This window comes from Monodon monoceros, unplaced genomic scaffold, assembly GCF_005190385.1.
Source record: "Monodon monoceros isolate NGI ecotype Baffin Bay Population unplaced genomic scaffold, NGI_Narwhal_1 Super_Scaffold_11, whole genome shotgun sequence".
NCBI classification, from domain to species: Eukaryota; Metazoa; Chordata; class Mammalia; order Artiodactyla; family Monodontidae; genus Monodon; species Monodon monoceros.
In genome coordinates this window covers 58,346,782-58,362,900 of record NW_021703767.1, presented here as the reverse complement: position 1 = coordinate 58,362,900, position 16,119 = coordinate 58,346,782, and the positions used below count along the sequence as shown (strand labels likewise).

Below are 16,119 nucleotides of genomic sequence, written 5' to 3'. Positions count from 1 at the left end.
CTCTAGTCCCTCCATCTCTAGCCCTACCTCTCACCAAGGTGATAACCGCCTGCACACCCCAGGAGAAGATGTGACCCATGCTCACTTAAGATTCAGCTTTCCCACCAAAGCCACTGGGCACATGCAAACTGCATAGGGACACTCCCATGCAAGGATACTCCTTCAAGACCAGGATAGGTAACTATTTCACCTAATTTCATAGAGAAAGAGAAAGTTAAACAAATGGGAAGACAGAAGAAATAGTTTCAAATGAAAGAACAGGGAAATAAACCTGAAGAAAACCCTAATGAAACAGAGATAAATAACTTACCAGATAAAGGGTTCAAAGCATTAGTAATAAGAATGCTAACTGAACTTGGTTAAAAAAAAAATAGATGAACACAGGAAGAATTTTAACAAGGAACCAGAAAACATAAAAAAAAAAAAAAAGAAAGAAAGGAAAACCAAACGGAGCTCAAAAATACAATAACTGAAATGGAAAATACACTAGAAGGAATTAATAGCAGATTAGGTGATACAGAAGAACACATAAGCAATCTGGGAGAGAGAATAATGAAATCACCCAATCAGAACAGCAAAAAGAAAAACAAATTTTAAAAAATGATTAAGGGACCTCTGGGACAACGTCAAGTGTCATAACATTCACATTATAGGGGGCCCAGAGAGTGAAAAGAGACAGAAAGGGATAGAAAATGTATTTGATGAAATTATGGCTGAAAAGTTCCTGAAGTTGAAGAAGGAAACAGATTTCTAGTACAGGAAGCACAGGTAGTCCCAAACAAATGAACATAAAGAGACCCACATTGAGACATATCATAATTAAAATGGCAAAGGCTAGAGATAAAAAGAGAATTTTAAAGACAGCAAAAGAAAAACAGAGTCACATACAAGGGAATCCCTATAAAGCTATCAGCTGATTTTTCTGCGGGAACTTTGCAGGCCAGAAGGAAGCAACATGATATATTCAAAATCTTGAAAGGGAAAAACCTGCAACCTAGGATACTCTATCCAACAAGGTTATCATTCAGATTTGAAGAAAATATGAATTTCTCTGACGAGCAAAAACTAAAAGTTCATCAATACTAAAGTGACCCTAAAAGAAAAAGGTCTTTTTAAGTGGAAAAGAAAAGGCTACAACAAGAAGTGAGAATTTATAAGAAAGGAAAAATCCCACAGGTAAAGGCAAATATACAGCAAAGGCTGTGGATCACTCACTTAAGTAAGTGAGCATGAAGACTGAAAGACAAAGATTGTAAAATCAACTATAACTACAATAAACAGTTAAGGGATATGCATGAAGATGTAAAATATGGCATCAAAAACACAAAACATGGGGAAAGGGAGTAAAAATGTAGATCTTTTAGAATGTGTTTGAACTTGTGATTATCAGTTTAAAACAAGTAGATATAGCTATAGGTCAATACATGAACCCCATGGTAACCACAAATCAAAAGCCTACAACAGATACACAAAAACTAAAAAGAAAAGAACACAAGCATATCACTAAAGAAAATCATCAGACCACAAGGGAACAAACTAAAAAAAGAGAAAAAAGCAGAACTACAATAACAACCAGTAAATAAGTAAGAAAATGGCAATAAGTACACACCATAATCAAGTAGGATTTATTCCAGGGATGCAAAGATGGTTCAATATCTGAAAATCAACCAATGTGATACACCACATTCACAAAACAAAGGATAAAAATCACATGATCACCTCAATAGACACAGAAAAAGAATTTGACAAAATTCAACATGTATTCATGATAAACTCTCATCAAAGTCGATACAGAGGGAACAAATCTCAACATAATAAAGGCCATTTATGACAAGCACACAGCTAACATACTCAATCGTGAAAGGTTGAAAGATTTTCCTCTACAATCAGGAACAAGACAAGGATGCTCACTCTCAGAACATCTATTTAACACAATATTAGAAGCCCTAGCCACAGCAAGCAGACAAGAAAAAGAAATAAAAAGGCATCCAAATTGGAAGAGAATAAGTTAAACTGTCACTATTTGCAGATGACATGACCATATACACAAAACCCTGAAGTTTCCACCAAAATTTAATTGGATTCCCCCACTGCCCCCAAAATGGGACCTAATTAAACTTAAAAGCTTTTGCACAGCAAAGGAAACCATCAACAAAATGAAAAGACAACCTACTGAATGGGAGAAAATATTTGCAATGATATGACCAATAAGGAGTTAATATTCAAAATATACAGCTCATATAAGTCAATATCAGAAAAACAACTCAATTAAAAAATGGGCAGAAGACCTCAATAGACATATTTTCAAAAAAGACATACAGATGGCAAACAGGCACATGAAAAGATGCTCAACATTGCTAGTCATCAGAAAAATGCAAATCATAACCACAGTGAGATATCACCTCACACCTGTCAGAAAACAACAAAAAGTCCACAAATAACAAGTATTGGGAAGAAGGTGGAGCAAAGAGAAGCCTAATACACTGTTGGTGGGAATGTAAACTGGTAGAGTCACTATGGAAAACAGTACGGAGGTTCCCCAAAAAAGCTAAAAACAGAACTACCATATGATCCAGCAACTCCAATCCTGGGCATATATCTGAAGAAAACAAAAAACAGTAATTTGAAAAGATATATGTACCCCAATGTTCATAGCAGCATTATTTACAATAGCCAAGAAATGGAAGCAACCTAAGTGTCCATCAACAAATGAATGGATAAAGAGGATGTGGTATATATATAGGCAATGAAATATTACTCGGTCATAAAAAAGAATGAAATTTTCCCATCTGCAACAACATAGATGGACCTGGGGGATATCATGCTTAGTGAAATAAGTAAGCCAGAGAAAGACAAATGCTGTATATTAGCACTTACATGTGGAACCTAAAATAAAAATACCAAACAAATATAACAAAACAGAAACAGACTTACAGATATAGAGAACAAGCTAGTGGTTACCAATGGGGAAAGGGATGGAAGAGAGGTAAGATAGGGGTAGGGGATTAAGAGGTACAAACAGGCCTGGGGCCCCCCTTTCCAGGGCCAGCCATGGCGTGCTGGGCGGCCCCAAGGCGTGGCCCTCAGCTGAGATCAGGGAGCCCTTCCCTGGCCCCTCGCGCTCTCCCAGACTGGCAGTGAGCGGGGGATGACTTGAAGTGGGTGCTCTGTGGTGACAGCCCTCGCTGGCACAGTCTATTTCTGGACACTTTCTCACAGTCTCCCGTTGGGGACCGTTTTGTTCTTCCCTGGGCAGCATGAGCTTCTCAAGTTGCCCACAGACCGGGGCTCGGCCCACAGGAGCCAGAGTGCTGCAGGCGGCCCCACGCGGGCAGGCTGCATGCCGATCAGGCCTGCACTCCCCCTGCCAAGGACTGGGACTGGAGAGTGGCTGCACTGGCTGCTGAAGAAAAAGCAGAAAGCGTGTCCTGCCTCCACTGTGTTCTGGGCACTGAGCAGCTGTCACAGGCCTTGTTGGTGCTAGGTGAGGGTCCTGAGCACTCCTGCTTTGGAGTGGGCTCCCCCGTGGAGCCCCAGAGGGGCCTGGCCCCAAAAGCTCAGGGTCCCTCCCAGCCCCCATGTCTCTGGCCCAGGCCTCAGACCCGTGTGTACAAGGCAGGGCGGCTGGCACTAGATGTGTGGGACTGGGGACTTCCTTGGGGACCGAAGGACTGCTGGGCCAGTTGGGCGTGTGGGAGTCACTAAGGGGGTGGCCCAAAGCAGGCTGTGGGGGCCACAGAGGGGGGCCTGCTTCTGGACAGGCCAGGGCTCCGGGGTTGCTCAGCCCACGTGCAGCACTGTTTCAGGCCTTGCCTGCTGCCCGCAGTGTCCCCAGGAGCTAGTGCCCCAGGGGCTGAGCTCCACTGCAGGTGGGGATGGGGGAGCAAGGGGAGAGGTGGGGTCGGCCTTCTGCCTAGGCCAGCCACCATGAGATCTGGTTGTGCTCCGTGGTCAGACGAATCCCGACCAGCCCTGGCTGAGAGTCTCGTGCTCCTGTGAGAGCTGCTGACCTGCTTGGTGGGGGTGGGTGTCTATAGGCCATTGTCTCAGGGCCTGTTTATGTTTTCCTTTCACTAAGTTTGGGTTTATTTTGGTTGGGTTGGCACTAATTCTTAAGATGCTGTGAGAACTGTTTCATCCGAATGCCAAATAAATTTGTGTTCTGGGAAAAAAAAAAAAAAAGAGGTACAAACAACTATGTATAAAATAAATAAGATATAAGGATAGATTGTCCAATGCAGGGAATATTGCCAATATTTTATAACAACTTTAAGTGGAGTACAATCTATAAAAATATTGAATCACTATGTTGTACACCTGAAACTAATATAATATTGGAAATCAACAATACTTTAATTTTAAAAAGTTAAATAATAATAAAGGTGTCCTAAAGACAAAAAAATGGGTGAAGAACATGAGTGTCTCAAAATACAAACGAACAACTAAAAATATGAAAAGATGTCCAATTTTATGCATAATTAAAGGCAAGAAAATTAAAACATCATTATCTTAGCATATTAAAAATTTTTGATAATACATAACTTTGGCAAGTGTATGAATAACAAGGTGCACGGATAAACTCTTACTCTGTGTCACCTGGAAATACACAGTCCTTTGAGAGTATAATTTGGGAATATTGATTAAAATGAATAATATACAAACTCTTTGACCTACCAATTCCACTTTTAGTAAGTGATCCTACAGACACATTTGCACAATTGTGCTATATATTTTCCAGAATATTTGTTGCATATATATTTTGTTGATAAAATACTGGAAACCATTTAAATAGGATTTCCAAACAATAAAATACTAGTCAACCAAAGAATGAGGCAGAACTGTGTATAGTAATATGCAAAGATGCTCCAGACATTCAGTGAGGGAAAAAAAAATCGTACAGAACACTATACTTTTATATATGTATGTCTATGCTTATAATATACGGCCATATATGTACAGAAATACTGAGAAGGCGTGTAAGACACTTTGTGTTTTTCTCTCTCAGTTGTACAATTGGAGGGGGCAGGGAGAAGAGAAATTGTTTTTCTTTATACTTTTCTGTACTGCTACATTTTCTAGAGTGCAAATTTGTTACTTTATAGTAAACACCCTAATTTGCTGCACCTTGCTTAGCTGATTACCTCTTAAATTGAAGCTTCACTGAAAACAGTTTGGAAAACAACCAGGATAAAACCTCTAGTGTCTAGGCCAGTGCAGATGCATATGGTTCAGGCCCTAAATTTAATCTGTGTGTGGCCGGCTTTACCTTTGGTAGGATGCTTAGATAAGCGGACTCGCTGGAAGCTTTCAGAAAAGCAGAGGAGGGCGGTGGGGGAGTCCTGGTGAGGTCCCTGATCAGTTCATCATTCCTGGAGCTCCTGAGGGAAAGGAAGCTGGCGCTACTCTGACTGAGGCTCCCGAAGCCTGCCAGGTCTGCATCGTGGAGAGAGCTTTTCTGGTGGCACCTGTATCTGGTGTCAGGGCTCACCAGGGCTTCTTCAAACACGGACTCCTCGTCAGAGAGCTGCAGCTTCTCCAGTTCCTTATTGATTTTCTGTACATCTGCCACAGTGGTGCCAGTGGACACGTGACTGTCAGGCTTTGTGTACTCAGCACAGAGACTGAGGATGGTCTCCAGACGCTGTCTCTCCTAGAACACAGAGGAGGGAAGGTCAGTGAGTTTGTGAGGCGACAACTCCGAATAAAAAGATGGAAGAGGCTGGGACCCCTGGTGAATTCAACCCACACATAATCCCACAGATACTTGGCTGGTGATGTTTTTCATCATCTTTGATGAACCCATTTATAAATCCAGATGAAACCTAGGTTAACAATGCATGATTTTCCTCTCAAATTCAATTCTTTATTTGTATATCCCAGTGCTGATCCTAGCACATACTAGCACTCAGTGAGACCTTTCTTGATTTATCAATTCTCCAAACACTTCAAATGTTTTCGTTTAATCTCCTTTTTAAAATCTTCATCCCCTTCCCTCCCTCTACTATCCACCTTCAACAATATCTAGCTCATTCATCACTGTAGAGTTAATATTTGAGTTTAAAATTAATTCTCTAGGGCTTCCTTGGTGGCGTAGTGGTTAAGAATCCGCCTGCCAATGCAGGGGACATGGGTTCGAGCCCTGGTCCGGGAAGATCCCACATGCCACAGAGCAACTAAGCCAGTGCGCCACACTAATGAGCCTGCGCTTTGGAGCCCGCGAGCCACAACTACTGAGCCCGTGTGCCACAACTACTGAAGCCCATGCGCCTAGAGCCTGTGCTCCACAATGAATGAAGAGTAGCCCCTGCTCACCGCAACCAGAGAAAAAGCCTGCAACGAAGACCCAACACAGCCTAAAATAAATAAATTTTTTTAAAAACTATTAAAAACATTAATTCTCTAACTTCCTTATAGAAATGTCATTCTACTGTTTAGACACACAAAAGGAAAATGCTACTTTAGAAAAGCCTTAATTTGAAAGGCATAATAACTAGGTCTTCAATTTTTTTCTTGAAATGCTTCAAATTTTTTAAAACTCTTTTTTATGTCTTGTCACCATATAAAGGTCTTTCCCACCAATTTCTCAAATGAAAAATTGAAATGATTTTTAAAAAAAGAGAATGTCACAAGAAGATGAAGAACATTTAATGTCACGTCCAGATAGAAAGAGAGCAGCATATTTCAAATTCTGAGCTCATTCAATCTTTGAATCATTTAGCTGGAAAATAAAATGATAGTTTATTTGTCTAAAAAAAATTAATATAAGGCCATTGATGTCTATAATGGTACCACTAACTGACACTTCACCAAGCTCCCCATGTAAAACACGTAGGTATTTATGATTTTTGACTTTAAGTAAACTTACTACACCTTTGTGAACAAGGGTTCACAAAGTTTACAAAATGCTTATCATAAACCTAGACAGCACTCTTTGGAGTGGGGAATCTCAACATCTTCACCTTTCTCATTAGCCCAACTGCCGAAGTGAAAAAAATAATAAAAGAGCAAAAATCATCTTTGGTTATTACATCTACCACATTGAAAAGAGAATTCAAAAGCCTTCCATAGAAAAATGTTTTCCAACCTAAACAGGAGGGAAATCCAAAAGGGAGGGGATATATGTACATATATGGCTGATTCATTTTGTTGTGCAGTAGAAGCTAACACAACATTGTAACGCAACTATACTCCAACAAAAATTAATTAAAAAAAAAAAAAAGAGAAACGTTTTCCAAACTGGTTATCAGTAACAAAATAGAAAAGTGTTAAGCAGCCCTGGGCTGCTGTTTTTAATATCTAATTGCAGAAAATTTGTAAAAACTAAATTCTGAAGGTAGTTTTCTTTATTAGCGGAAGAGTATCAAATAGAAAAGTCAAATAGGAGCAGACTAACATAATTCCCTGGTTTTCATTAAATACATCCATTAAATGACAAAATAGCATGAAATGACTTTCATCTGTCCTCTAAAGTACTCTCCCTACCCCAAAAATGCAACAGCTTGATCAAAAGGACTACTAAACGAGTTCTTATAAGCCCCACCTCCCTTTCACTGCCTGAACTTCTGGACTCCAGCTGCAGCTCCATCCTCATGGCCTCGTCCCACGGAAGGCACTCAGCTGCACAACCTCATCCCAGGCGCTTCTGCACCCTGTCCACCCAGGACCCCTGATGCTTATTTATCTCTGTAGCCGTTACCAGCTGCCAAGCCCTACCCACCTCAGCTTCTTGGGGAAGGAGGGGGAGACACACAGCATTCATTGCCTTATTTTAAACTCCAACAATCTAGAAAAGTCTGCATGTGAATATGCAAAGACAACTGCAAGGGCGTATGTGAGGAAGGGGACAGGAACAAGATGTTATATCTTACCCCTTCTCAAAAGCACCTGCATTAGAGGCTAATCTCCAAAGAAAAGTTCTCTTTCTGCCATGTAGGTGAATTAAATTGAAGCATCTAAACTCAGTCTTTGCTAATCTTCGTAGATGACAGTGTATATGCATTCACCTCAACATTCACTACATTTGGGATTATCGGAAAGTTGTCAGTTTCTCTTTACCAGGGCACTAATGAACAGTGCGGTCCTCAAAAGCATGAAAGGTACTCCTGCCCAGCCTGTCATACATGGCAAAATTCCTCCCACATCTCCTTCCCAAAATAGTTTCTTTTGCTGCCAATGCCATTGCTTAATTCCAGAGGGAAGAAATGATCCCAGCCAAAAGATGAATGCTATTTCAGACAGTGAAACAGTATTCAAAGGCGGGTACACAGGAAGTTTGGTCTACTGCTATGTGCTTCTCTCTATTCTTATCACCCCATTCACAGCCCATCTGTTCAGGTTTGAATCACACATGGATGCAGCACTGCTGCCCACGAGTCTAACAGAATTCCAGGCCGTGCTGAGACACACTGGCCCCATAAGAACTGCATCAAAGAAAAATAAACTGATGATGAGAAGTGCGTCAGAAGAAAGTCTGTGAGGCATTTCAGAAAGCACGAGAAGCCTTTTAAGGAAACCCTGCACAGAATTTACCCTCATAACTCTCCCTTGAGCCCTCTTCATCTTTCCCATTCATCACGCCAATATTCTCCACCGTGCATGACCTAAAACGAGGGGGGCCATTCCACACAGGACACTTTTGAGAATCAAATAGGGCACTATTAATAATTATGCTGGGACAGCAAGCGCTAACTGGCACTGGCAACCTGAGATGTGTGGCTCTCTTCCTAAAATTCAATTTTCTTTGAGGCTTCACCTAACAACCTGCTGAATTAGGAGGCTACCCTCTTTGACATCTCCTAATTCCTATCCACCTTTCCAAACCAGCAATCCACACAGCCCAAATATCTAAATGGCCCAAAACATTGGTGTTAAGGGTTTAGAATGTAGGTCCCTTTGAATTATATTATTTAAAATACATTTTAATTTTTTCTCTCTCTCTCCATTTTCCCTTTCCTCCAACTCCATATATCAAAGAAAGCTTTGAAGGGGACAAAAGAGCTTAACAAATATACCTGAAGGGGGGACCAGGAGAAGATGGCAGAAGAGTAAGACACGGAGATCACCTTCCTCCCCACAGATACATCAGAAATACATCTACACGTGGAAATGCTCCTATAGAACACCCACTGAACGCTGGCAGAAGACCTCAGACCTCCCAAAAGGCAAGAAACTCCCCACATACCTGGGTAGGGAAAAAGAAAAAAGAATAAACAGAGGCAAAAGAATAGGGACGGGACCTGCACCAGTGGGAGGGAGCTGTGAAGGAGGAAAGGTTTCCACACACTAGAAGCCCCTTCGCGGGCGGAGACGGGGAGTGGGCATGGGGGGAAGTTTCAGAGCCACGGAGGAGAGCACAGCAACAGGGGTGCGGAGGGCAAAGTGGAGAGACTGCCGCACAGAGGATCGGTGCCGACCAGCACTCACCAGCCCGAGAGGCTTGTCTCCTCACCCGCCGGGGCAGGCGGGGTCTGGGAGCTGAGGCTCGGACTTCGGTCGGAGCGCAGGGAGAGGACTGGGGTTGGCGGCGTGAACACAGCCTGAAGGGGGCTAGTGCGCCACGGCTAGCCAGGAAGGAGTCCGGTAAAGTCTGGAGCTGCTGAAGAGAAAAGAGACTTTTTCTTCCCTCTTTCTTCCTGGTGCGCGAGGAGAGGGGATTAAAAGCGCCGCGTAAAGGAGCCCCAGAGACGGGTGCGAGCTGCGGCTAAAAGCGCAGACCCCAGAGACAGGCATAAGACGCTAAGGCTGTTGCTGCCGCCACCAAGAAGCCTGTGTGCGAGCACAGGTCACTATCCACAGCCCCCTTCCGGGGAGCCTGTGCAGCCCGCCACTGCCAGGGTCCCGTGATCCAGGGACAACTCCCCCAGGAGAACGCACGGCGCGCCTCAGGCTGGTGCAACGTCACGTCGGCCTCTGCCGCCGCAGGCTCGCCCTGCACTCCGTACCCCTCCCTCCCCCCGGCCTGAGTGAGCCAGAGCCCCCGAATCAGCTGCTCCTTTAACCCCATCCTGTCTGAGCGAAGAACAGACGCCCTCAGGCAACCTACACACAGAGGCGGGGCCAAAACCAAAGCTGAACCCTGGGAGCTGTGCGAACAGAGAAAGGGAAATCTCTCCCAGCAGCCTCAGAAGCAGCGGATTAAATCTCCACAATCAACTTGATGTACCCTAAATCTGTGGAATACCTGAATAGACAATGAATCATCCCAAATTGAGGAGGTGGACTTTGGGAGCAAGATATATTATATTTTCCCCTTTTCCTCTTTTTTGTGAGTGTGTATGTGTATGCTTCTGGGTGAGATTTTCTCTGTAGAGCTTTGCTTTCACCATTTGTCCTAGGATTCTGTCCCTCCGTTCTTTTTTTTTTCTTCTTCTTCTTTTTAATAACTTTATTTTATTTTATCCTCTTTCTTTCGTTCTTTCTATTTTTTCTCCCTTTTATTCTGAGCCGTGTGGATGAAAGGCTCTTGGTGCTCCAGCCAGGAGTCAGTGCTGTGCTTCTGAGGTGGGAAAGCCAACTTCAGGACACTGCTCCACAAGACACCTCCCAGCTCCACGTAATATCAAACAGCGAAAATCTCCCAGAGATCTCCATCTCAACACCAACACCCAGCTTCACTCAACGACCAGCAAGCTACAGTGCTGGACACTCTATGCCAAACAACTAGCAAGACAGGAACACAGCCGCCATCCATTAGCAGAGAGGCTGCCTAAAATCATAATAAGGCCACAGACACCCAAAAAAACACCACCAGACGTGGACCTGCCCACCAGAAAGACAAGATCCAGTCTCATCCACCAGAACACAGGCACTAGTGCCCTCCACCAGGAAGCCTACACAACCCACTGAACCAACCTTAGCCACTGGGGACAGGCACCAAAAACAACGGGAACTACGAACCTGCAGCCTGCAAAAAGGAGATCCCAAACACAGTAAGTAAGCAAAATGAGAAGACAGAAAAACACACAGCAGATGAAGGAGCAAAGTAAAAACCCATCAGACCTAAAAAATGAAGAGGAAATAGGCAGTCTACCTGAAAAAGAATTCAGAATAATGATAGTAAAGATGATCCAAAATCTTGGAAATAGAGTAGAAAAAATGCAAGAAACATTTAACAAGGACCTAGAAGAACTAAAGAGGAAACAAGCAATGATGAACAACACAATATATAAAATAAAAATACTCTAGAAGGGATGAATAGCAGAATAACTGAGGCAGAAGAATGGATAAGTGACCTGGAAGATAAAATAGTGGAAATAATTACTGCAGAGCAGAATAAAGAAAAAAGAAGGAAAAGAACTGAGGACAGTCTCAGAGACCTATAGGACAACATTAAATGCACCAACAGTCGAATTACAGGGGTCCCAGAAGAAGAAGAGAAAAAGAAAGGGACTGAGAAAATATTTGAAGAGATTATAGTTGAAAACTTCCCTAATATGGGAAAGGAAATAGTTAATCAAGTTCAGGAAGGACAGAGAGTCCCATACAGGATAAACCCAAGGAGAAACATGCCAAGACACATATTAATCAAACTATCAAAATTAAATACAAAGAAAACATATTAAAAGCAGCAAGGGAAAAACAACAAATAACACACAAGGGAATCGCCATAAGGTTAACAGCTGATCTTTCAGCAGAAACTCTGCAAGCCAGGAGGGACTGGCAGGACATATTTAAACTGATGGAGAAAAACCTACAACCAAGATTACTCTACCCAGCAAGGATCTCATTCAGATTTGATGGAGAAATTAAAACCTTTACAGACAAGCAAAAGCTGAGAGAGTTCAGCACCACCAAACCAGCTTTACAACAAATGCTAAAGGAACTTCTCTAGGCAAGAAACACAAGAGAAGGAAAAGACCTCCAATAGCAAACCCAAAACAATTAAGAATATGGGAATAGGAACATACATATCGATAATTACCTTAATGTAAATGGATTGAATGCTCCCAGCAAAAGACACAGACTGGCTGAATGGATACAAAAACAAGACCCATATATATGCTGTCTACAAGACACCCACTTCAAACCTAGGGACACTTACAGATGGAAAGTGAGGGGATGGAAAAAGATATTCCATGCAAATGGAAATCAAAAGAAAGCTGGAGTAGCAATTCTCATATCAGACAAAATAGACTTTAAAATAAAGACTATTACAAGAAACAAAGGACACTACATAAAGATCAAGGGATAAATCCAAGAAGAAGATATAACAATTGTAAATATTTATGCACCCAACATAGGAGCACCTCAATACATAAGGCAAATACTAACAGCCATAAAAGGGGAAATTGACAGTAACACGCTATAACACCCCACTTTCACCAATGGACAGATCATCCAAAATGAAAATAAATAAGGAAACACAAGCTTTAAATGATACATTAAACAAGATGGACTTATTTGATATTTATAGGACATTCCATCCAAAAACAACAGAATACACAATTTTCTCAAGTGCTCATGGAACGTTCTCCAGGATAGATCATATCTTGGGTCACAAATCAAGCCTTGGTAAATTTAAGAAAATTGAAATCGTATGAAGTATCTTTTCCAACCACAACTCTATGACACTAGATATCAATTACAGGAAAAGATCTGTAAAAACTACATGGAGTCTAAACAATACACTACTTAATAACCAACAGATCACTGAAGAAATCAAAGAGGAAATCTAAAAATACCTAGAAACAAATGACAATGGAGACAAGACGACCCAAAACCCATGGGATGCAGCAAAAGCAGTTCTAAGAGGGAAGTTTTTAGCAATACAATCCTACCTTAAGAAACAGGAAACATCTCAAACAAACCTAACCTTGCACCTAAAGCAATTAGAGAAAGAAGAACAAAAAAACCCCAAAGTTTGCAGAAGGAAAGAAATCATAAAGATCAAATCAGAAATATATGAAAAAGAAATGAAGGAAACGATAGCAAAGATCAATAAATCTAAAAGCTGGTTCTTTTAGAAGATAAACAAAATTGATAAACCTTTAGCCAGACTCATCAAGAAAAAATGGGAGAAGACTCAAATCAATAGAATTAGAAATGAAAAAGGAGAAGTAACAACTGACACTGCAGAAATACAAAGGATCATGAGAGATTACTACAAGCAACTCTATGCCAATAAAATGGACAACCTGGAAGAAATGGACAAATTCTAAAAAATGCACAACCTGCCGAGACCGAACCAGGAAGAAATAGAAAATATGAACAGACCAATCACAAGCACTGAAATTGAAACTGTGATTAAAAAGCTTCCAACAAACAAAAGCCCAGGACCAGATGGCTTCACAGGCGAATTTTATCAAACGTTTAGAGAATAGCTAACACCTATCCTTCTCAAACTCTTCCAAATTATCGCAGAGGGAGGAACACTCCCAAACTCATTCTACGAGGCTACCATCACCCTGATACTAAAAACAGACAAAGATGTCACAAAGAAAGAAAACTACAGACCAATACCACTGATGAACATAGATGCAAAAATCCTGAACAAAATACTAGCAAACAGCATCCAAAAGCACATTAAAAGGATCATACACCATGATCAAGTGGGGTTTATTCCAGGGATGCAAGGATTCTTCAATATACGCAAATCAATCAATGTGATACACCATATTAACAAATTGAAGGAGAAAAACCATATGATCATCTCAATAGATTCAGAGAAAGCTTTCGACAAAATTCAACACCCATTTATGATAAAAACCCTGCAGAAAGTAGGCATAGAGGGAACTTTCCTCAACATAATAAACGCCATATATGACAAACCCACAGCCAACATTGTCCTCAATGGTGAAAAACTGAAACCATTCCCACTAAGATCAGGAACAAGTCAAGGTTGCCCACTTGCACCACTCTTATTCAACATAGTTTTGGAAGTTTTAGCCACAGCAATCAGAGAAGAAAAAAGAAACAAAAGGAATCCAAATCGGAAAAGAAGTAGGAAAGCTGTCACTGTTTGCAGATGACATGATACTATACATAGAGAATCCTAAAGATGCTAGCAGAAAACAAATAGAGTTAATCAATGAATTTGGTAAAGTAGCAGGATACAAAATTAATGCACAGAAATATCTGGCATTGCTATACACTAATGATGAAAACTTTGAAAGTGAAATTAAGAAATCACTCCCATTTACCACTGCAACAAAAAGAATAAAATATCTAGGAATAAACCTACCTAAGAAGACAAAAGACGTGTATGCAGAAAATTATAAGACACTGATGAAAGAAATTAAAGATGATACAAATAGATGGAGAGATATACCATGTTCTTGGATTGGAAGAATCAACATTGTGAAAATGACTCTACTACCAAAAGCAATCTACAGATTCAATGCAATCCCTATCAAACTACCACTGGCATTTTTCACAGAACGAGAACAAAAAATTTCACAATTTGTATGGAAACACAAAAGACCCCGAATAGCCAAAACAATCTTGAGAACGAAAAGCGGAGCTGGAGAAATGAGGCTTCCTGATGTCAGACTATACGACAAGGCTACAGTAATCAAGACAATATGGTCCTGGCACAAAAACAGAAAAATAGATCAATGGAACAGGATAGAAAGCCCAGAGATAAACGCACGCACATATGGTCACCTTATCTTTGATAAAGGAGCCAGGAAAGTACAGTGGAGGAAGGACAGCCTCTTCAATAAGTGGTGCTGGGAAAACTGAACAGGTACATGTAAAAGTATGAGATTAGATCACTCCCTAACACCATACACAAAAATATGCTCAAAATGGATTAAAGACCTAAATGTAAGGCCAGAAACTATCAAACTCTTAGAGGAAAACATAGGCAGGTCACTCTATGACATAAATCACAGCAAGATCCTTTTTGACCCACCTCCTAGAGAAATGGAAATAAAAACAAAAATAAACAAATGGGACCTAATGAAACTTAAAAGCTTTTGCACAGCAAAGGAAACCATAAACAAGACCAAAAGACAACCCTCAGAATGGGAGAAAATATTTGCAAATGAAGCAACTGACAAAGGATTAATCTCCAAATTTTACAAGCAGCTCATGCAGCTCAATAACAAAAAAACAAACAACCCAATCCAAAAATGCGCAGAAGACCTAAATAGACATTTCTCCAAAGAAGATATACAGACTGCCAACAAACACATGAAAGAATGCTCAACATCACTAATCATTAGAGAAATGCAAATCAAAACTACAATGAGATATCATCTCACAGCAGTCAGAATGGCCATCATCAAAAAATCTAGAAACAATGAATGCTGGAGAGGGTGTGGAGATAAAGGAACCCTCTTGCACTGTTGGTGGGAATGTAAATTGGTACAGCCACTGTGGAGAACAATATGGAGGTTCCTTAAAAAACTACAAATAGAACTACCATATGACCCAGCAATCCCACTACTGGGCATATACCCTGAGAAAACCATAATTCAAAAAGAGTCATGTACCAAAATGTTCATTGCAGCTCTATTTACAATAGCCAGGACATGGAAGCAACCTAAGTGTCCATCAACAGATGAATGGATAAAGAAGATGTGGCACATATATACAATGGACTATTACTCAGCCATAAAAAGAAATGAAATTGAGTTATTTGTAGTGAGGTGGATGGACTTAGAGTCTGTCATACAGAGTGAAGTAAGTCAGAAAGAGAAAAACAAATACCATATGCTAACACATATATATGGAATCTAAGAAAAAGAAAAAAAAATGGTCATGAAGAACCTAGGGGTAAGTCGGGAATAAAGACACAGACCTACTAGAGAATGGACTTGAGGATATGGGGAGGGGGAAGGGTAAGCTGTGACAAAGTGAGAGAGTAGCATGGACATATATACATTATGAAACGTAAAATAGATAGCTAGTGGGAAGTAGCCGCATAGCACAGGGAGACCAGCTCGGTGGTTTGTGACCACCTAGAGGGGTGGGATAGGGAGAGTGGGAGGGAGGGAGACGCAAGAGGGAAGAGATATGAGAACATATGTATATGTATAACTGATTCACTGTGTTATAAAGCAGAAACTAACACACCATTGTAAAGCAATTATACTCCAATAATGATGTTAAATATATATATATATATATATATATATATATACATATATATATATATATATATATATATATATATAT

The 16,119-nt window shown here is 40.9% G+C and overlaps 1 protein-coding gene across 9 annotated transcripts in view; it reads right to left on the bottom strand.

Annotated features, from left to right (window-relative positions):
• Positions 1-16,119, bottom strand: part of PHLDB2 (pleckstrin homology like domain family B member 2) — a 246,037-nt gene that overhangs the window by 66,216 nt on the left and 163,702 nt on the right. For all 9 annotated transcript variants that reach the window (XM_029215012.1, XM_029215017.1, XM_029215008.1 and 6 more), the window contains one exon: positions 5,267-5,650. In XM_029215012.1, the coding sequence (XP_029070845.1) occupies positions 5,267-5,650 (384 nt within the window). The remainder of the gene's footprint in view (positions 1-5,266; positions 5,651-16,119) is intronic.